Raw genomic sequence first — 23433 nt, 5'->3', positions numbered from 1 at the left:
CGACGGTTGTGCTCATCGAATGTACGGCCAAAAATTATAATGTCATCAAGGTAGCAGAGACAAACTTCCCACTTTAGTCCGCGCAAAATAGTATCCATGAAGCGCTCAAACGTGGTTGGAGCGTTACATAGGCCAAAAGGCATTACATTAAATTCAAAGAAACCATCTGGAGTTATGAATGCCGTTTTCTGTTTGTCATTCGGATGCATGAGAATTCGCCAACATCCAGACCTGAGATCCACGGATGAGAAGTATGACGCAGAATGCAAACAATCAATGACGTCATCAATCCTGGGTGCCTGTAGTCCACGCAGAATCACCATGTACTGTCCTTCCGGACAAGAATCACAAGGGTGCCAAAGGGCTACATGACTCTTGGATGACCGTCTTTTTTAACATCTCTTCTACCTGTTCAGCAATGATCTTGCGCTCTGCCGATGAGACACGGTGCGGTTTCTGCCGGATAGGGTGAGTGGATCCTGTGTCAATCACGTGACGAGTAGGCGAATTGGGCACACTTGTTTGCTCGTCATTCTGTGCAAAGTCGAAAACAGTGGCATGCTTGGCAAGGACTTTGACCAAGGCTTGGCGTTTTTCTGATGACAGCGACTTGTTTGCCATGCTTAGAAAGTTGGTTTCTGTATAGTGAGTTGCACGAACAAGGTCGCAATCAAACTGTTCACATTTTGTTCGAAGAGGGCGAGCCACATTCCACTAGGTAGCATGACAGGTTCAGTAGAATAATTTAACACCCATAAAGATGATCGTCCATTGCTGATGGAAAGAACGCAACGCGGCGCAAGCACATTTCTCTTGGCGCAATTGAGAGGAACCGGCTCCACAAGAACGTCAAACGTGCCGGCGCCTGAGGCAGAGGTGTCAATGGGTACGTTCTTCATCGATTTGGGTGACAAGAGGACATTCTCAATGACGGTGATGGACCCTTGGCAGTGCTTGGAATCGTCAGTAAATGCCGACAGCAAATTTCACCAGCGCCACAATCTACAGTGGCACCACACTCTTGTAGAAAATCGATCCCCAAGACAATGTCATGTGTAGAGCTAGCCAGAACAGCAAATTCTACCTTGAACACCTTGTCGCTCAAAGTAACACTCGGAACACACACGCAGATAGGGCTTAGTGTCTCCCCACTCACTGCACGAAATGTTGCACTGCTGTTCCAGCGAAACATCACTTTATGTCCAAGCCGCAGTTTAAAGTTAAAACTCATGACCGAAACAGCTGCTCCAGTGTCTATTAAAGCCATCGTAGGCAGTCCATCAAGGAGAACGGGGACCTTATTTTGCGTCATAGAAACGGGTGGAGGCATAGCTGGATGTAGTGACAAATGTTCGGCGACCTCACCTCCATCGGCCGCGACCAGGAGACGGAGAACGGTGCCGGTGTGCGGTGTCAAGCTTCACAAGGAGGAGGGCGAGTCGCTGCGGAAGTTCGGGTGAAAATTGCGTCCGACGGGTGTGTCACTGAGGGCACTTTGATGGAAACCGTGTCCCGCATCGAGCACATACCACCGTGCCAGTTGTTTTGTCGAGGAAAAGCCGGTGATCCCTCATAGTGGTGATGTGGTGCGCGACGTCTTTGAGCGCAGAATCGAGCCACATGTCCATGGAAACCGCAGTAGAAGCACACGGGGGCCTCATGCACGTCAACAAACCTTCCACGAGGCACCGTGTACCTGTGATTGTCCCACGATGACACCATTGTAGGTGGTTGGATGAAGGCGTTCTGGAGACCACTGCGATGATGTAGGTTGTCGGTTGGTTGCTCCGGTGCTCTTGATTGGGGCATGTCGTACACCGTGGCATCAACGGGAGCACACATTGTGTCGTATGACAGAGAGGCATCACTGGCACGTGCCCTTGTCGGGGTGACAGCATCACGGCGTCCAAGTTCTTCGCGCACGATTTGTATAATCGTTGCGGCAAGATCGCAGGATGGCGTTGGAGTGATGTCGACACTTGCAACGGTGGTGACGTTGCCAAACTTGGGAGTGATGCGCCTAGCCTTGAGAGTCTCAAACGTGTGGCAGTGTTGGATTACATCCGCTACTGACTCCAAGGTGTCCTTGCCGATGAGGAAATTGTAGACATCTTCAGCAATCCCTTTGAGGAGATGCCCAACCTTGTCATTTTCTTTCATGTGTGGGTCTACAGACTTACACAATTTAGAGGTCTCTTCAATGTAAGTTGTACAAGTCTCGCCGGGCACTTGAGCACGCTGCATTAAAGTTTGCTCAGCGCGCTTCTTCTTCATTGAAGGCTCCCAAAAGCAGCTCGCTATTTCTTTCTGAAACTCTTCCCATGTCACTATTGTTTCTTCGTGGTTTTCGAACCACACCAATGCCGTTCCTTCAAGAAACAATCCGACGTTGGCCAACCGGGAGGCCAAATCCCAATGATTGTATCTACTCACTCGATTGTAGTGTTTCAGCCATTCGTCAACGTCTTCTCCAACCTTACCAGAGAAGGTTCGTGGCACCATGTGTTGGGGCCACGTAGCGCCAGGCGAAGACCGCATGTTGTCGCCGTCAGCAATTGGGTCCATAGAGAGGGGTGGTAGTCCGGCCAGTCGGCGGCTTCGGCATAGCTCCAGATGTAGCGCTTCCGTGATCGTTCACCTGGGATTGCTCTGCTGTACCCAGCACCTCCACCAATATTGTTACAGTGAGATGCGTTTATTTACAAGAGATGATGGATGCGAGAGTCCAGGGATCGAGCAGATCACAGTTCGTGCCCCCGTCGTTCTCCCCTTCGTCCCCCCAGTATCGTAGAGACGCTGTGATTTGATTTTTAGGTAAAGAAATCATTATATTTCTTTTCCGGAAAATTGAACACTTTGAATAGTAAAATTCCAATGCAAATTGAATAGCAAACACTATTTGCGAAATATTTGAAAGTAGGAATATTCGTACACACCTAAAAATTACCCTTCATTTGGGGATTGAAAATTATTTTTTAAATAGAATTACGGTAAAACATCAATAGTACAGATTCATCAGGAGCAGCAAAATACTATTCACATCGTCCTGAAAACATTCAAAACAAGCCAACTTGTCCATGAAAACACACACTAATGTCAGTAGGCTCAGTTTCTTCCAAAAGAAAAAGTCCATGGTGCTTGTTTTCACTTACTGTTATTGATGAGCCTTACATTAGGCGCATAAAACCATGCAGCGATTTTATGTGGCACTCGAGACTGCAGTGTGAGCGAGGGGGATACCACAACATAACGCAGAAGACAGGAGCCTCCACCATCGCACTGCCACCCCAGCACCAATGCGGCCACTTTCTCGTTAGTGTCGGGAGGCCACCCTCGGTACGCCAAGGAAAGCGAAGGCCCCGTCGAGCGCCGGGCGGCTGCTTACACAAGCAGGTTCTTTACCTCTACGTAAGATTAAGGTTTTCTAGAAGGCCTTGTTGGCAAAGCTTAGTAAAAATGTTAAGTGCACCAGCGATGAACAATTTAGACGACAGACGCAGCACGGCCACTCGTATTGTGTCATTATTCTGCATTCTTTTGAACATCTGTCACTATTTTTTTTTAGGTTGCATCATACAGCGTTGGCCTTTCTCGATATTTTCGTCTAAGTGCATGATATGAAAAGGTAAAATCACGGATTCTCATACCGTAATCTAGTGCAGATAAAAACTCCCTCGAACACCCTTTGGTGGCTGCAAGTTGGCCCTTTTTTGTTATCTTAATGTGCCACTTGCTTGACCGCTGGTGTCGTAAGAGCATTTTTGTTGTGCAGTGCGACAGTGAGGTAAGGAGCGAGTTCAGTTAAAAAAAAATGCACTGAGTTGGCAGATAGCTCGCATTTAAGACACTGTTCTGCGATTCAACAATTTGGTCTCGCATGGTTACGCTGTTTGATCAAGTTCATGTTGGTCATTCTTGCATACGTATGCAGTTATCCTCGGCAATTAGACAAGCAGCAGGCACCAAAAGTGACGGCCTAGCCCACGTCATGGGCAAATGCAAACGGAAATACGTGGCTGTGGTCACTACAGTCGCCGACCGATAAATCGGACACCGATAATTCGGACATGCTCGGTAATTTGGACAGTCGCGTGGCACTGCCGATGATCACATAGAAGTAATGTGTAAAGACGACTGATATATCAGACAGCTGCCAGATCTACATTCGATAATACGAACCCCGTCAGAGACTGTCGTGCACGCTGAATCACCAGCCATTACCTCCTTCGACACCCATACCATACGAAGTATGGCCTCAGAGATCAAAACGAAAGCTAAATTGTGATCTATGAGGCTTTATTTTGATCGCTACTTTATGCCTCAGAGATTTGTATTTGAAAATGCCGATCTTGGAGGCACTGGTCAACTGTGGGAAATCGTATCGACATCGCGAACATCCTACATTCTGGTTCCTGTATCCCCGCGCTGCGCTCTGGTCACTAGGGTCCCTCCCTAGCTGCGCTGCTATTGCTGTTCTCGCCGCCATTCTGTTGAATGTGTCTGCGGTAAAGCGTTATGCTAAGGCAGTGACTACGGTGACGGGGCCTGTCAGCGCAGTACTATCGTAAGAGTGAGGGGGTCCGTCACCGTAGTGTAATATGGAGACGGGCCTCGTCTCGAGCCCTCGCTGTTCTTTTGTAATCGTACAGCGATCACATCACACTGGTGGAGATCAGGCAGACTTGGTTGCACGTAAGTGGAAGTGCGTGCAGTAACGCAGTGACAACTTTTTTCGGCCACCGGGACAATGGAGTGTCAATAAAAGTATTTATTTTCTGACGCATTCGTTTTTTCGGACATTTGATAATTCAGACTTATTTACGTTCCTCGTGGAGTCCGAATTATTGGTCGTCGACTGTATATGTTCTCCTTTTTTTTAAAAATACATGTGAGACAAGTTCGCCTCAGGCTTCGGGCATAAAAAACCAAGAAGTAAAAAGTCTCTTTCAGCAGTATAATTATCCCAAGAAATTTGGGAAAGAAATGGGTAGAGGCTTTAAATTTGAGATAAAAAAACAAGCGTACTCTTTCTATAATTGGTCTGATTGAGACATGATATTGATGCAAACTACAGTCGACGTCCGATTTCCCGGACCCTCAAGGGACCGCGAAAACGTCCGGAAAATCGGGCAGTCCGGAAAAACGAATGCACGTGAAAACGCACATTTTTGGTCGGTATTTTTCGCTGACGGAGAGGGTCACAGCCGGAGTACAAGATTCCCATAGCAATTCAGCCAATGCATTGTTTAGGTGGCTCTGAAAAGAGCCGTTTATAAAAAAAAAAAAAATACGACGTGGCCGGCACTACCTCATAGGTCAGCACTTGGGCGCAAAGAAGTCGCTTATTTTCTTTTGCACGGTCTGCTTGCCCGCGATTATGTCTGCCTCAATTTCAGTCAACGTCACGTTGCCGCTGTACACCAATGACAGTGTCATCAGTGCTCGCGTCAACTCCGTGTTCGTTGGCTGTGTAGATGCTGGCTCTTCGTTCTCGGTGTCGGAGTCATCGGAATCCTCCGTAACTTGATGAATGATTTCGTCATCGGTCAACTCCGCACATAGCTCGAGGTCTTTGTCAGCGTCGGCGAAGCCCTCAAGGGTTATCTCGGCTGGAATCAACACGCCGCGAGCGCGCAGATCGTCGAAGGCGCGCAGATCGTGAGCCTACGAGGTGGCTTTGTGCGCTTCGAAGGCGCGGACGAAGACGAAGGAGCAGTCGGTGCCATTGCTGCAAACGGCGAATCCGCTCGACGAAAAGCGCAGCACGAAACAGCTAGGAACTCGGTGGATGCTGAAGGTCGGGAAACGTGATCACTGAAGGTAGCGCGCAGCAGCAAACGATCAACCGCAGACACGACCGCAGAGCTGGCACAGCTGACAAAACAACACGTGAACGAACACAGTGAGGTTTGGCTTGGCTAAGCTACGGCTGGCCACGGATTGACACGTGCGGTTTCGAGGTTACGGCAGCCGCGGCGCAGTGCGGCGTTGCTGCTGATGCGAGTATGGTGGGTTCGGTGGGTTCAAGGATATGAAAATGAAAACAACCAAAATGGCGGCGTCGGTGGTGACTTTGGGTCGGCGGTTAACAGTAAAAAGTCCGGGAAATCGGATGGCGAAGGCTATAAGCGTCCGGAATTTCGGACTTTTTAATACACTGACTCTACGGGGAACTTGACGGTGCCACAGATGAGTCCGGGAAATCAGGCATGTCCGGAATTTCGGGCGTCCGGGAAATCGGACGTCGACTGTAATACAAATTAACATTTCTTCCTGAATGAACTACAGTCGTTGAAAGAAACGCATTATTCTCTGACTTGCACGTCGATCACACCAAAACAACCTTCAAATGTACACATTTACTCCCCTAAATTCTACCAAAAGCCTTTAAATTTTCCTGTAAGGATAAATCTGCAGGTGTGTTCAATTCTTGTAAACCACAGAAAGTTCAATGCAAAAGACAGCTGGTGCTCTTTATAGCTTGCCATGACGAAACTGTCCCCGCTGAGTTGCCTCAAGTTCCCATATTATGGACTGAGCAAGCATTGAAAGGCGAGCTAGCTTACACGTTTCAAAGAAGGGATCAATGGTGCCAACACGGGACGAAGGAACAGCGCCCATTCTCGTGTTTTCTTTTCTTCGTTCCTTTCCTTTGGCTGTTAATTCCTTATTCGAGAGATATTATGCCATCCAGCAACGTAAGTGTTGTTATTTAAAGTACACTACATTAAGATTTTGTTCTTCTTGGACAATGGTGGAGAGCTATGCAACCGGCACTTAGCTGCTGGGGTCACCAAGGCCAAGCAGGCACGACTGCTTCCCGCTCTCCCGACGAGAACGCGCCGGCGGTGCGAAGCGCTTTGCTGCCTGCCCGCTTCTGCCTGCGTGCCTCTATAGATGGTGCTACCCGTTGTGAGTAGTCTGAAGGGGAGAGAAGGAATTGCACGGCTGGTCCAGAGCGAATGCATTGAGTGGTGGCAGAGTCGGCGCTCCTCTCTTGTCTTACTCCGTGGTGGAGGATCATGAAAATTGCCAAAAATCTATCATGGGGAAACAGTCACATCTACAGTGTTACAAATGGGAGAATCCTTTTCATTGCCAGAAATGTTGTCAAAGCATGTGAATTCTTCTGCATGGTAATTTGTAATCAGTGCATCATTAGAAGACTCTTCAACATGCTGCAGCCTAGTGAAATGAACGTGCATTGTAAAATTTTAATACTTTACACAGATTTCTATTAGAAGAAACTTTTCCGTCCTATTTGTATTCAATTCACATTAAAAAACGTATTTTCACTCATGTAGCTGCAAATATTTTACTATCTTTATAAGACGCTGCTAATCCATGCATTGAAGAATTTTTTCATAATAATGTCACCTAAAAATGTTTACTACTATTTTGTACAGAGAAATCCTCCTGCACCATAATCACAAGTAAAAAAAGTAATTGACCCTCATTCTGAATGCGCAGGACACTCGTGTACTTACATGCAATTGCTGCAGACAATGGACAAGGCTTCCAGGAGGGCCTCCTGAGAGATGAAGAAAAAATGTATACAGTAGAACCCCGCTGACACGTTTTTGAAGGAACCATAAGAAATAAACATGAGAGCCGGGAAATGCAAGGGCCAAGACAAAGAAATATTTAGTCATACAGAACTTTTTTTCAATGCTTACAGTTGAAAAAACTGTGCAACATTGCCTGGTGCATCTACTAATGCCCGAGCAGCTCGAAAAGTTTTTCGAGCACCTGCAGTGTCACATCCTTTTAATAATTCTACCGCCAGTGGAGCCGACACCTGGCAAGCGATCACTTTTGGCGATACCATCGAGAGATTGTCACCAGATGCATTGGCGTCTCAAAGTGATAACGTAGCACTGTTAGTATAGCGTCGTACCACCGTGGCTTGTCGTAGACGGTCGAACGCCTCGCGAAAGTCAAAGTACTAGAGCTGTGCGAATAGCAGAATTTTGGGTGCGAAGTGAATTCGAATATTGAAGTGTGAGTGCGAATCGAATATTTTTCGAATACTTCGAAGCGAAATTGCAGAAAAAGAAGTTAGAAAGTATTCCTAAGCATATTCCAATGAGATAGCAACATGAAAGTGTTTCTTTTCGCTAGGTTGATGAAGCACTGACGGAGTGGTGTTTCATAGTTGTCTGATCAAGGATGAGGCAATGTAGAGGCCGAATTGTACTTATGTACATGATTTGGTGCAACCAAAGTGTTGCCGACAACACTTTACACGTGATAGGCAAAGATGCCATTTCCTCAGCCGCTCCTCCTCTTTCAACTTCTCTGGAAACCCAATGGATGTGGCGGACAAGGGTGTGCTCCCTTCAAGTCTGGAGTTCCAAATCTGCCTCGTAGACGTCGATATATAAGAACATCTGGAATTTTGGATGCTAAAAAGCTTCGGCTTCCTATTTTTCGGACTTCCTGCCCAAATTTCAGGTCCGAAACAGCATTAATTGAGCCCCCACCTCTGCCACATCTTTCATCTCCATGTTGGAACCAGCGTTTCCTTGAGTTAATACATTTGCGACCGTAGCAGAGCTTGAAAGGCAGCTTTGCCGCAATACCGGGGTGTGATGAGGTGAAGCATACTGAAAATCTAGGGACCACTTCCAATCGGACGTTGTCTTTTGGCAAAGTTCGACCGTAACGGAGCTTTAAAGGCAACTTTGCCACAATACCAGGGTGTGATGAGGTGAAGCATACTGAAAATTTAGGGACAACTTCCAATCAGACGTTTTTTGGCAAAGTTCGACCGTAACGGAGCTTGAAAGGCAGCTTTGCCGCAATACAAGACTGTAATGTGGTGAAGCATATTGAAAATCTGAAGGGGTCACTTTTAATCGGGCGTTGACTGTATTCGTTTTTGGGAAGTTTGAATAGTTCGAATAGTAAAATTCCAGTGCGAATCGAATCGAATAGCAAACACTATTCGAAAAATATTCGAAATTTCGAATATTCGCACACCCCTAGAAAGTACCCCAAAGTGATCGTCAACGAAAACGACCTTTGCTCCACCAACTCCTAAACTTCGTCACTGCTGCCCGCACTGGCGCACTCAGCCACGATCTAGCCGATGAATAGAACAACGGAGTTGAGAACGGTGTCATCCACAAAAAAGTAATCAATGTACGTGATTCTTTCGGCACCAACAGTTGTAGGCGTGAGGGAACTAGGCCCACGGTATACAACCAGCACGACGAGTCCGGCCTTGGACCGCGCAAACTCCTCTGATGTATAACGAATGATGAGTCGGTGCGAGTGCGACGGCGGAAGCAAACGCCAATCTCGAAGGCTTAACTTTCGCGAGCAGTAAAAAGTTTAAAACCAGTTACATCATACATGCCATCTTTGCGATACGAATCTTGAAGGCTATGCTTGTGTTCGTGGTAACTGAAAGTACGTTATGCATGTCACTTGCGCCTCACATGAGGCTAATCTTACAGTCAAGCCAGGCCAAGCTGTGTGAAAAGTCAGCATGGCTGCTTTCTCAGTAATTAAAAGGGGTATTCACAAAATACATATACCATTTTCTTCCTTTTGAAGATCTAAATAGCGCGAATTTCAGGGACGAAAGACAGGAGAATGCGACACACACAAGCGCTAACTTCCAACTGAATTTTATTGAAGAAAACACATGAATATATAGGGTAACACCACGCCTGCGCAGCTTCACATCCACGTAACCACATTCACTCCTAAGTGATAAGATTTATCTCTCTAAAGGCACACCACCAGTTACATAGAACAAAATAAAAGTTAATAAATCACATACCACTATCTTGCAATACGGCCAAAAAACATGGTTCCTTTGCTGACACAGCAATGGAAGGCACGCTTATACAATGCCTAACATCCTTGGCCATCTCTGCTGCTTCTACTATCTCTCGCGTTTTTTGGTCATCATGAGCGAACAGTACTGCACATTTTTCAAATTCCGGCGTACACCCACAGCCTCGACAATGCGTCGCCACGTGACCTTGCAGACCTCCCCGGACATTGTACGCGTGCTCCCTGAGACGGTCGTTTAAGCAGCGCCCGGTTTGTCCCACATATCTGCTGCCACATGTTAAAGGAAAGGAGTAAACCACTGCTTCTTTACATTCGGCAAAGCGTACTCGATGCTTCGTAGAACACGTGCGCTTTTCTTTGGCCGTTGGGCACGTCATCTTGCAAAGGCTTGACAATTTCTTGGGTGCCGACATGACAACCTTGACATCCGCGTGCTGCACCACCTTCTTTAGATTATGGGAGACACGGTGAATATACGGAATTACGGCAAACCTTATATTTTGACTTTGCACAGCTTCCGCGGTGGTCTGTCTTCGCTCTGGCCTGTCACCACCTCTAACATTCTTTATCTTGCGATGCAAGACTTCTGCCACAGCTGTAACTACTTCTTGTGGATAACCTGCAGCTTCAAGCCTCTTAATTTGCATTCGGAAACTTTCTTCGATCAGATGCGGGCATGACGCGGGCTTGTATGTTAGCCGCGGGTTTTCTTGAGCTTTTAACAGTGTACCTTACCTCAACTTTTGTTGAATGGTATGGCGAAGTGTTCTTGCAGAAAGAGGGAGTGTGCATTGGTTCGTGTATCGCCCCCATTCTGAGCGATTTGTTCCTAGCCAGCATCGATAGGCATATTTCAATGGAAATTAAAGAGGCAGGGGCGCAAAAAATTTTCCGTTTTGTCGATGATTATCTTATACTGTTTGAACCAAGTGATGCTAGCCTCGAGTCAAGTGTATCCGGCATCTTATCTATTTTTTCCAAAGGTTTACAGCCCCTGGTCATAACTCACGAGTTGCCGCAGAACAACGAAATCAAGTTTCTAGATTTGAAGATTAGATTTTCTGATGAGCTTTGTTGGTTGTACGAACCAAGAGGTTTGAAGCCGTTCCTACCCTACCAATCCGCGCACCCAAAATTAGTCAAAAGGGCTATCATTGAATCTTGTCTTGTAAGTGCATTGAAAAAATCATGCCCGCGTCTGATCAAAGAAAGTTTCCGAATGCAAATTAAGAGGCTTGAAGCTGCAGGTTACCCACAAGAAGTAATTACAGCTGTGGCAGAAGTCTTGCATCGCAAGATAAAGAATGTTAGAGGTGGTGACAGGCCAGAGCGAAGACAGACCACCGCGGAAGCTGTGCAAAGTCAAAATATAAGGTTTGCCGTAATTCCGTATATTCACCGTCTCCCATAATCTAAAGAAGGTGGGGCAGCACACGGATGTCAAGCTGTCATGTCAGCACCCAAGAAATTGTCAAGCCTTTGCAAGATGACGTGCCCAACGGCCAAAGAAAAGCGCACGTGTTCTACGAAGCATCGAGTACGCTTTGCCGAATGTAAAGGAGCAGTGGTTTACTCCTTTCCTTTAACATGTGGCAGCAGATATGTGGGACAAACCGGGCGCTGCTTAAACGACCGTCTCAGGGAGCACGCGTACAATGTCCGGGAGGTCTGCAAGGTCACGTGGCGACGCATTGTCGAGGCTGTGGGTGTACGCCGGAATTTGAAAAATGTGCAGTACTGTTCGCTCATGATGACCAAAAAACGCGAGAGATAGTAGAAGCAGCAGAGATGGCCAAGGATGTTAGGCATTGTATAAGCGTGCCTTCCATTGCTGTGTCAGCAAAGGAACTGTTTTTTGGGCGTATTGCAAGATATTGGTACAGTAAAACCTCGTTAATTCAAAGTCACTGGGACTGTGAAAAACTTTCGAATTAAGCGGGTTTTCGAATTAACGAAACATACAAAAAGCGGCATGCAAGGAACTTTGAATTACTGAAAGTAATCAGAGGTGGTCGTTTGGCCTTCTAGTTTGCGGCTCCAAGGGTTGTTTTCTAGCAATACTCGGTCCCATTTTTTCCGCAAACCCGGGAAAACGGTGAGCCTCACTGCTATTAGGGCAAAAAAGGAAAAAAAAGAAAAAAAAAAAATCTTGGTCAGCTGAAATGCGCGCCCGCGGAAATAAAGGTGTGCTTCACTGCAGCACAGTAGTGACACGCGGGCAGCATGTCACCTGCTCATCGCAGCGTCAGCGCGTCACGATGAGACCATTCGCCTATTCTTTCTGGTAAAATAAAGAATATGATAATGGCCAGTGTGACGGAATCCGCAATGTGTTCTGGCCGGAAAACATGATCATTGAAGTTTTCGAAGTAGGCGTTATAGGCAAGAACTCCGCCAGCAGTGCAAGTGCGCAAATTGCCGGAGCAACCGCCAATCGGAGGTTCGCATACATCATGAATTCCGTCAGACCGTCCTTTATTATCTTTTCTTTTCTCAAAAAGAATGGGTAAGTCATGACGCGCTGACGTTGCCAGAAGCATGCGACATGCTGCCCGCGTGTCACCGCTGTGTTGCAGTGAAGCACGTCTTCTTTTCTGCAGGCGCACGTTTTAGCTGACCACAAGACCGTGTTTTCTTTTTTCTTTTTGCGCTAGCAGCAGCGAGGCGGGTCGCTTCAACTATCACTCATTAATATCGCTACACTGCATTGCCCTGTGGCTCCTAAGGGCCGTCGCTTGCGCGGATTTGCGGCGAAATCGGGATCGGGAATTGGCACATGGCACCCGAAGTTTTCGAATTAACCGGGCTGGCGCTGACCGCCGCTTCAAATTATCCACTCAGATTTACATTGCAAAATACGGGACCGCAGAAACCCTTCGAATTAAGCGGGATTTCGAAATAACCGAGTTCGAATTAATGAGGTTTCACTGTATGTGATTTATTAACTTTTATTTGTTCTATGTAACATGTGTTGTGCCTTTAGAGAGATAAATCTTATCACTTAGGAGTGAATGTGGTTACGTGGATGTGAAGCTGTGCAGGCGTGGTGTTACCCTATATATTCATGTGTTTTCTTCAATAAAATTCAGTTGGAAGTTAGCGCTTGTATGTGTCGCATTCTCCTGTCTTTCGTCCCTGAAGTTCGCGCTATTTAGATGTTCAAATGGAGTACCAACTAGCCCAAACATGCACCTTGCTACATTTTCTTCCAAATTTGGCGCTCTTTTAACTGTAGAAGATTAATCAAAATTTGACTAATATTACGATATTGGTGAATTTTTTACCACTAGGACCCAAATTTTGAGTTAATTTGCATCTTTCAAAATTTGTAACACAAAAACTGTCAAGTGCATAATTTCAATAGTGGTACCGTAGTTGCATGCCCTTATGCAGAACACAAAGAAAAATAATCAACTGGTTACATTCAAATACACAGGAAATAATGGTATCAAACTAATAAAAACATGGTTTTAAGATAATCAAGTTTAAAGTGAAAAAACAGCTGGAAAGCGAACATCTTTTGCCACAAACACCGTTCAACCATTTTAATTAGTAGCTACGAGTTTGGTAATCACTGTCAAAGTCATTTTTTCACTTTCGAGCCTGTCGTCTTGCTTGCCTTGCTTCTTTTATGAGCTCTCGTGCAGCTCTATCTGCAATGTATCATCGATTGTGGTCAACTTCTTTCAGCATATTCACTATATTTTGGCCAGGCTTCACTCCTAATGATTTCAGAATTTTGGCAGGTGCGATACTGCCATCATTAAACGTAAGAGCAGCATCCCATGTCGCAATCCTTAAGAATCTGAAGCCTAAACAAAGGCAGCAAAGATTCTGCGACACAATTCCGATTAGCTGAACCCTTCCACCGCACAACTTACATGCGCAATCCTGTCTAAATGCATTACAAACAACATTCACGTTCATTAGAACAAATGCGTAGTCGCCCTGCATGCAATTTGCCTCAAAGGACCCTGAGGTTTGACGACGAAGAGCTTGCTGGTTCAGTGTTCGGCACCTCAGTAAATCACTGGCATTTATTCTCATTTAGAAGAGAACTGCGTTGGTTACCGCGAAATTTGGGCCTGCTGAAGACCTTCTTTACCGTCAGCATCTCAACTTATCGACAGGCACAACAGACACAAGATGTAACGAAGCTACGAGCTGAAAGTATTCGAACAGACGCGCTCGGAAGAACAAGTGCGAATAAAAAGGCGCACAGTGTCCTCGGACTGCCTCAGAAATTGTTACCCGACAATTTCTTATATACGGCCAACTCCAGGAAAGCATTTTGCAGAGGAAGTTTCTTTTTTGAGAAAAATGGACCCTAAGCACGGAGCGCATGCAGGGGCTTGTCGTGGGGCACTCTCTTTCGGCAAGAACATGGAAAATATGCACAAAGGGATGCACTTCCGAAATTACGCAGAAAAGAAAAAGTGATTTTTCTTCAAAATTTTTGCCTGTTTCCTTAAGCATACTACATTTGCGTGTGCCTGCCCCTTCTTTTGCCGACCAAAGAGAATCCTCGTAAACGCCCCAAGCAAGTGAGGGATCTGTGTTGTAGTGGTGCAAAACTTGGTTGTGCCTTGTTGAGATCAGCCCCATTCGGTTGCCCTGCTTTGCTTCTCAGTGGATGCCTCAACTATGCCGGGAATGTCATCGCGCGTGAACTCTCTTGGTTCTGCAAGTACAGTCACAAATGTGCAAGGAAATACGCACACCTGCACAGTGGCATGCTTTATTGGTGATGGTTAATAATGGCTGTGCCTTTTGTAATCGGTGGATAGATGTTAATGAGATGCTCCTATATAAATCACATTTCTTGCGAAAATGTCAGTGCTGACATTTTACTTGTAACATTATTTTTGGTCATTCAACTCTTATTTCCTCAAGTATTAAGGCTGAATTCAAACTAGAAATTGCTGAAAAATCAGTTTCATTCAGCCAAGGCCACAGTGCATGGCAAACTTGGGGATAAAGAGCGCAGCACAAATAATGCGGCCAAGCATCGAGGTATGGCGCCTCGCAAACTGCCAACACTACTTCTTTGCCGAAATAGGTTTTGCTTCAACAGCTTGCCGAAATAGGTTTGAAAGATGCCACAATGCAAAAGCTGCAAAATTGTTACCAAATCGCAATAACCACCAACATGAAATGTCACGAGAATGTACTGTGCCATCTGGGCATTTTTCTTTCTTTCGTCATCACAAGTTCTGAACAGGAGTGACTTCCTGGTGTAAGCACAGGTGAGTAGAAGCACTCTAAGAGCCCACGCCAGACTACACTGAAAGGCTGGCCGTACTTTGCACATATACACAACTCACAGATGAAAAGCTCTTGGTTCACTGTGCAAGGAACAACGCAAGATGCTCTGCGATCACTCAACTGCATGATCTGGCTTGTTTTTCCAAAGACAGCTGCAATGGCTACCTTGTGCTTCAATTAGGCACATCCAAGCTTTGAGCCCATCCTTCCAGAGCTTGCCATCTGAAGAACTGCACACCCTGGGCTACTTGCATGATGAGAAAAGAACCAAACGAATGCGTGCATGCAAGGCAGCCAAGGCATGGGCTCATCGTGACCACATGGTGAAGGAAGCACACGTTGATAACTAAATCACCAAGGGCTGGGACAGGCTAACATACGAAGCTGGACATTTGTAAGTGCAATGGCTGTATAAAGGATGCATTGATGAATGCCAATTGTGCATGGAAGAATAGAGGTGTTTATAACTTCCCAGTGAGCTTTTCTCAATTTTCATTTTTAGGCAATTTTTACATATGCACAAACTGTTGTGCGCTTTAACTTGTCAGATCTTAACGAAACTTCGGACAGAGTATCTGTAGATAATGAAGAGTGCTGATATCTATGTAAAATCTTGATAATTGTTTTGTAATTTAAAATGCCATTCGGGTAAATCTTGACTTTTCTTTTTTTAAAAGGTAATGTGCCTCAATTTTAGCTAGCTTTCTGCACCATCCTGCTCACGTGCAGATAAATTAGTCATATCAGTATACTCTGTGAAAATTAGTAATAAGCTAAAAAAGTGTGCACAAAAAGCCCCATATTTTAAAACTGGTGCTTCCTGACCACCAATTTTCGTATTTTGTAAAAAATATGCCAGGTGCTAAATTGAAATTTTACTTCGCAGAGTGACTAGAGTTTCCTCGAGTGAACAAACTTCCTTTGAATCGGTCTTGTGTGATAAAAGTGCTTTTGCATTTTATGTGATTCTGCTGAGGGATGCCAGTATGTGCACCTTGCCGTGCCAGGTGCGTCCAGGCAGCGCAGCCAGCAGCGATCGAATCAGGGTTTCGGCCAGGCGCCACTCGAGGGCAGCTCCGAGGGTGCGCGCCACCGAGCAGGAGGCGGCCGCCCCCTGGCGTCGCAATGACCACACAGCACTGGCCAGCGCCTGGTTGACCAAGGACAACACCTCATTCAGGTAGAGGCGTACCCCAGACTGGTCCCCTGCAACACCAACTTTGTCACTTGAATGGCACGGACCTCATTTTGCATTTTGGCTGTCACGTAAGAGCTCAATTAAAACTTGCCAAGTTCAGACTTTTTCTGTATATCCTTTAGCAGGGATGGATTTTTGGCAATGCTGGTGCGACGTGTTCATCGTTAAGCGTGGAAGTGAAATGAGTAGCGCTTGTGTGTTACTCTCTGTCTCGTCCCTGTACGAATTGTACATCCCACATCATCATCACCAGCCTGAATATGCCGGGCAAAAGTGTCTCCCATGTTTCGCCAATCCTGTGCTTGCTCTCCATCATGTCTGCCCACCTAAACTTTCTGTCTCCCCCTCGTGCGTTTGCCTTCTCTTGGAATCCAGTCAGTTACGCGCTACATGCATGCCCATATTGAATGGATACAGTGCAATACATTGAGGACATAGTTGAAGAAGGGACACGAACACCAGCGTTGTTCTCACAGTTAACTTTATTAGCGCAGAAACACATATCTTAAAGCACAACCTATAACCACGTGACCACGCGCCGATGACGTCAAACTGAGGATAAATGCAAAAGATTGAAGGTGGACTAACCATGAACAAACTGTATCAGGTGGCCAAACTATTCAAGAAAGAAATTTCCCTGTCGTACAGGGCTATTGAAGGCATGCTTACACAATTAGGACCTTTTTTATGAATGTACGAAGCTTCCATAATTTCTCTGGTAGCCTGATCCGCATGCGCAAAAATACACACAGTGTCTGCAAATATCACTGTACACCCATGTTCATGGTTAGTCCACCTTTAATCTTTTGCATTTATCCTCAGTTTGACGTCATCGGCGTGTGGTCACGTGGTTATAGGTTGTGCTTTACAATATGTGTTTCTGTGCTAATAAAGTTAGTGGTGAGAACAGCGCTGGTGTTGGTGTCCCTTCTTCACCTCTGTCCTCGCTGAATCCACTCCATATGTTTTTAACAGCATCCCACTCGCCCAAATGTCAGTTCTTATGCATTTCAACTAAGACGTCCGTTTCTTGCCTGACCCACTCTGCTCTCTTCTTGTCCCTTCAGCCTATCATTTTCCTTTCCTCAGTTTAAGTTGAACCCTCTTTGTAAGCCTCTGCTCCGTAGGTAAGTACCAGTACCTTCCTCTTGAGGGATGGTAGTAAAGTGCCAGTCGTGATCCACCCCGTCCTTATTCTTCTAGTTACTTCAGTCTCGTGGTTTGGCTCCGCAGTAACTACCTGTCCTCAGCAGACGTATCACCTCCAGTGCCTCACTCATAAAGCGCTGTTCTCTTCCGAGACTGTTGCACATTACTGTAGTTTTCAGACCTACTGTTCTGCTTTCATCGTCCAATTCCGTAATCATGAGTTGCAATTCCTGCATATTCCGATAATGTCAGCCAGGTGGAGTGAGGATGGCACCTTTCCAACTACGTTTCCCTTACAAAGCCTCTTCCTGTCAATGTGACTGTTTACTAACAGTCACTTCGACAAGAGGCAAAAAATATTTGAAGGTGGTGGTGCAGACCTCCCGTTACTGCATACCGCAGTATTTTCCAATCTCAAGGCCGAACATGATGCCAACTATAAACTTTGTGTCGAAAATTTTTTCTGCAGGTTTTAATATCTATCAATGTGAATCACAACCATGGTTTTCCTATGCTAGCCACAAAAGGAAAAAAATGAAAAAACAGCAAACACATCCCAAACTAAAAAAGTCTGCTAACTTTGATGCACCTTTTGCGTTTCCTGTTTCACACAGCAACTTCGAAAAAGTGCAAAATGTAGAACAAAGCCTCTGCAACATTTCTTAGAGTTTTCCTACAGGCAGTGTAAAAAAAAAAGATAGCCAAAGACACAAATGTTTTCAAAAAAGCTCATTGTGAAAAAATAAAATAAAAATACTCCAGTCTCAATTCAAGCAGAAATTTTTTATCGAAGAGCACTTATATGAGTGGATACACAGTTTCGATATTACTATATGTCCTCATTCGCTTTTTTTCATAAGATATAATGGGGCTAAATTGCCTATTCTGTGTGTGCTCACTTGAGTGCCTTTTCTGGTTGTTATCAGCTTGCATTGGGCGTAAATATGTGGCTTTCATTCTTTTGCTGCAGCAAAACTGCGCTCTGGTGGCTTGTCTTCAAGCAAAATGTATTCTCAGGTTTTATTTGTGTCTAGCATGTGCGGGCGTGCAAGAGGACGAGTATGGAGAAAAGTTGCACTAAATGGGTGCTTCACGACATGCAGACTCGGCTCACTCTGGTGAATCAACAGTCATCTTGCCTACGTGCTCGAAAATGTTCTCACATTTCAAACACAGCAATGCGCAGCCTCACAGCTCTGTGCTTCACACAGTGCCAGCAGATGGCAGTATGTCCTGCTGTCACCAATAAACGTGCAAAAGCAGGCGATGCCAAGAGAACGTAGCCACACACCTGTGGTGAACTCGACCCAGACCTCTTCCCATACTGCAGACGGAGACTCATCACGTGTCTTGCCCTCTGCAAGAAAACAACACGAATAATGAAACATTGCGAGCTCATTAATACAAAACTGGCACTTGATTTGCGCACCGAGAGATTCCATTCTTGATATTGTAAACACACAAACACCGAGTATTGGTGACTGGAAGCCCCCCTTAGAAGGTTCTAAACACAGGCACTCACAAGTAGGCCACTGTACAGGACACAGGCCATCAAAGCCTACTTCAGTAAGTGCAAACTTTAAGTGCAAAGCTTTTCTTAGTGAACTTCTGCGGCTTTGAGCATATCTACTATCTATCTAGCCGGCTACGACTTTGTGCTCTCCTGGCCGTTTCGTTAATGGGATGTATACTAAAATTGGTATGGCACACCATGGCCATATTACGAACATAAATGACAGGTCATAGCATGAAAATCATGACATGCATGTCATGAACAACATGATTTATATGCTACGGCATTGGGGCTCTTGCGGCCGTTTGGTTAACTTGATATATACCAAAATTGGTATGGCGTGAAAAGAGTTCAGGGTGAACATAAGTGACAGGTCCTAATGTGCAAATCATGACACGCATGTCGTGTAAGCATGATTTACATGACATGGTCTCGGGGTGCTCACGGCCGTTTAAATGAATAGATGTATACCAAAACTGGTATGACGAGAAATTTCTGCACGACGAACATAACTAACACGTGGTAATATGAAAATCATGATATGCAAGTCATCTACGACATGATTTACATGCCATGCTCATGGTGCGCTCGCGGCTGTTTTGCTAGCTTGATAGACACCAAAAGTGGTGTAGCGCGACGTGACTGTATAACGAACATAAATGGTAAGTCCTAACATGCGAATCATGACATGCATGTCATGTAAGGGTATGATTTACATGACACTGTCATGGTACGCTTCCGACCGTTTTGTTAACTGGATATATACCAAAATTGGCATGGCATGATACGAGTGCGCGATGAACATAAATGACAGGTCATGCACCGTATAAACCAGAACATACGTTTCATTAGCATCGTATATACCAGATTGTACGTGCATGTATGCATGGCAAACATGCGATATATAGTGAACTAGATGCTATGGCATGAATGACTTCATTTGCCTCAAAGACAAACAAGGGGATGTATGCAGCTCTTAGCTGGTTGCTTCGCAGTACATCGATTCCCACAGTGCGTGGGATCTGCCGAATTTTTATTACATTGAACAATACAAAACATGACTGACTGCACATCAACTATGCATTGTCTTATGGGCTCAATTCATTCAAATGTGACTATGTCACATTGCCCGTATGGGAGTATCTACGAGATGGCCGTTGTGGAAAAACTACCACCGGACCTGACAAAAGTTATGTGCTGCACCAAGTAATTGGTGAGCATGCGCCAAAAGTCAGGATTGTGAAATCATGCCAAGTGACGTCAGTTTGCCACGAGAGAGCATGCTTTTTGTTATCACTAAGTGTGATGATACCCACCACCGCCATAGCTATTTATATTCTTGGAATAGTAAAACGCTTTTGTTTCCGGGCAGTTGTGACTCGTGTCAGTTCATTACAGTGGCGACGAGGCACGGTCTAACCCGTGCGTGGACGGGCTTTTTTTCCGGCCGCATGGTCGTCGGGAGTCGCATTCGAGAGTTCGATCTCAGTGAAAATTCGTCGTGGGTAGAGTATGTCGAGCGCATTGAATTGTATTGCGCAGCGAACAAGCTCACAACAGATGAGGACAAGCGAGCTGTGTTGCTCCGCTGCTGTGGCCCAGAGACGTACTCCCTCACAACCACCCTCGCGAAGCCATTGCAACCGCCAAGTCATCGTTGACGCAGTGAAGAAGCACGTCAACTCGCATCTGTCTCAACTATACGCAATCTTTTCGAAGCGAGACAATCGATGGGGAGGGTATGGCTGAATATGTCACTGCTTATCCGAGAACTGCAGATTTGCCGGCACAAAATTTCTGTTAGAGGAAATGTGGTGCGACCGTTTGGCTTTTGGAATTTCTGACAATGTGGTTCACCAACGATTGTTAGCAGAGAAGAATCTCACGTTCGACATGGCATATCAGTTGGCAATCCCAACAGAAACGGCTACCAAGCAGCATGGTAGCCGTTTCAATGAACAGAAATCAATGAACAGGAGCCCGAATTACAGAAAGAATCGATGGCGAAAGTAGAAATGGAAACCAGCAAGAAGCAACCAGCAAGGCGTTGTTTCCACTGTTTTAGCACCTATGGAAGATGGCGTTGCAGATAGAAAGATTTGGTGTGCTTCAGCTGCGGGGGAAAAGGGCATTTAGCAAAAGCATGCTGAAAAAAGCAAGTAGATGTGGAAGCACAGCCGGATGGCCGGGAAAATTCCATGAAGAGTGAGTTCGACGAATAGTTCAGTATCAGCCGAGTACGTCATCGCCGTAGAGACTTGGAATGAAGCAATGCCGATGGAAGCTGCCAGATGGATTATCAGTGTGAGCGAATTTCGGAAGCTGCAAGTGGCAAAGTGGATCAAGCTGGACGAGTGCAACATGCGAATGGTGGACAATCTGGACGTGCTAGGAAAAGCATATCTCCGCCCGTGAAGTTCAAAGGCAGATAATTTCAGTTGGTGCTGTACTGAAGAACAATGGGAACACTCTGCTGGGTGGAAAGTGGTTCCAGCTGTTGGGAATCAGCCTAACAGGTGTTCATAGCATCAATGTCAGGCCTCAAGCAATCGTGTTCAGTGAGACGTTTCCAGGCATTAACCTACTACGCATCCACATCGAACTCGAGGAGGTTCCTGATATGTGGCAGCATTCCATTTGCCATGAAGGATCAAGTCGTGGCTGAGCTAAATTGCTTGGTGAAACTGGGAATTCTGCAACCCACACAATTCGGACTGGGCAATGCCAACATCGTGGTGTGAAAGAAGGACGGCTCCTTAAGAATATGCGGGGATTGTAGAAGCACCGTGAACCAGACCGTGGAAAGTAATGTATACCTACTACCAACAAGCAAAGAACCTTTTGCCAGATTAGGAAGGGGGCGTATTTTTTTCAAGCTGGATCTGACGCAGGCCTATCAGCAACTATTAGTTGATGAAGCAATCAACGACAGGGCAGAGCAGATGGTATGAGAACTGGTACGAGAAGTGTGCATTACAGAAACAGAGGCAGGGCATCATATTATGCAAGGTTTCACGTTAATTCCTTTTCAATCAGCCCTTTAGACCGCACTCAGAGACCAGGAAATCACCAGCAGAAGTCATGCTGGGTCGAAGCTTCAGGACCACCGCACGAGAGTGATGCAGGATGCCTTCTGCAGTGTCCACAACGTGGTTTCCAGTCCGGTGATTACGTGTACATGAGAAACTTCTGGCCAGGCCCCGAGTGGTTGTCTACTCCCGTTTTGCGACGGTTGGGCCAGGTCACGTACGAGCTGCGTACCGCAGACGGGACTGTGCTTCGACGCCATCGGGACCATGTGTGCCGAGCACTGTAAGCCATCCAACCTGCTCCTTGTTCGCTCTCCCATCTATGTCAAGCCTTGCCTTGGGCCTGGAGTGTTGCAGCCGCTCCGACGTTCCACTTGCCAACGCCCCTCACGCAACGCTCCGGTATCGATGACTAAGGGGGAAGGAATGTGATAGATTGTGAAATCACATGATGTCGGTGTCCCACAAGAGAGCAAGCACCAGTATTGTGCCTGCTTTGTGTTATCACCAAGTGTGCTGATACCTCCGTAGCTATTGATGTGCTTGGAATGAAATGCCTTTGTTCCTGTGCAGTTGTGACTCAGGCGTCTCTTCATTACAGATCGTTTTCGGTGCTTCTTTGCATGCCAGAAGTTGCAACTCTTTAAACAATTGTCTTGGAAAGGGCAAAATCCTTTACCAGAATCCAGTAAAGATAGTTCTGCAATTCAGAATGCACCACATATCTTTGTCAGCAGACATCGATAAAAGCATTCTTTCAGATCTTGATTGCCGAGGAGGATGTTTTTCGATTCCGTAGGTTTGGAAAAAAATAAAGGACTGCATTTTTCAGAAGGGGGGAGAGAGACACGAAGGGGTTAACCAATGACATGGGTGCCATTCGGAACGTTATGCCACCCTTTCCTATTCACAGCGACTATACTGCACCACCATCAAAGAGTGCCTTCAAGCGGAGCCAGTCCCGCTAACTACTCAGTAAGCCATTTATGTAGATCAGTTAGCAGCCGGAGCAGACAGATGGAAATACACTTCAGATCGACATTGAAGCCAAAGAAATCATGTATGCAGGAGGCAGGAAAAGTGCTACGAAAATGGACAACAAACTCAGATGACCTCAATGAACATTACAGCATGAACAACAGTGCGTAGGCAAAGAAGTGGAAGTCTTTCATGAAACAATTCTCAATAGCACGGAATCCAATCCAGAAATCGATGCTTTAAGTTCCTCTTTGGCAAGCCTTCTTGAATTTATGAAAGAAAAATGTGACCCCAAGAGGTTTGTTCTCCAGGCTGCTTCATGAATATATGATCCAATGGAATGTGTGGCGCCATTCACCATTTCCATCACGTTCTTCTTCGACAAGTTATGAACTCGCGGAATAGGCTGAGTGGGGGCGTCAACAACCACCCCCGCAGCATGTTTCAATGGCGCATTACCTTGGAAGAAATAAGAAATTGCCCAGAGTGCTGCA

At 45.8% G+C, this 23433-nt stretch overlaps 1 protein-coding gene across 1 annotated transcript in view; it reads right to left on the bottom strand.

Annotated features, from left to right (window-relative positions):
* LOC119386432 (proteasome adapter and scaffold protein ECM29) overlaps window positions 1–23433 on the bottom strand; it is an 814720-nt gene that overhangs the window by 191817 nt on the left and 599470 nt on the right. Inside the window, exons 37-39 of the mRNA XM_037653733.2 lie at window positions 18711–18776; window positions 16067–16278; window positions 7488–7531 (exon numbers count right to left, since the gene is read on the bottom strand). Coding sequence (XP_037509661.1) covers window positions 7488–7531; window positions 16067–16278; window positions 18711–18776 — 322 coding nt within the window. The remainder of the gene's footprint in view (window positions 1–7487; window positions 7532–16066; window positions 16279–18710; window positions 18777–23433) is intronic.

Source organism: Rhipicephalus sanguineus, chromosome 3, assembly GCF_013339695.2.
Source record: "Rhipicephalus sanguineus isolate Rsan-2018 chromosome 3, BIME_Rsan_1.4, whole genome shotgun sequence".
Taxonomy (NCBI): Eukaryota; Metazoa; Arthropoda; class Arachnida; order Ixodida; family Ixodidae; genus Rhipicephalus; species Rhipicephalus sanguineus.
The sequence above is the reverse complement of the archived record's forward strand: the minus strand, read 5'-3'. Positions and strand labels throughout refer to the sequence as shown.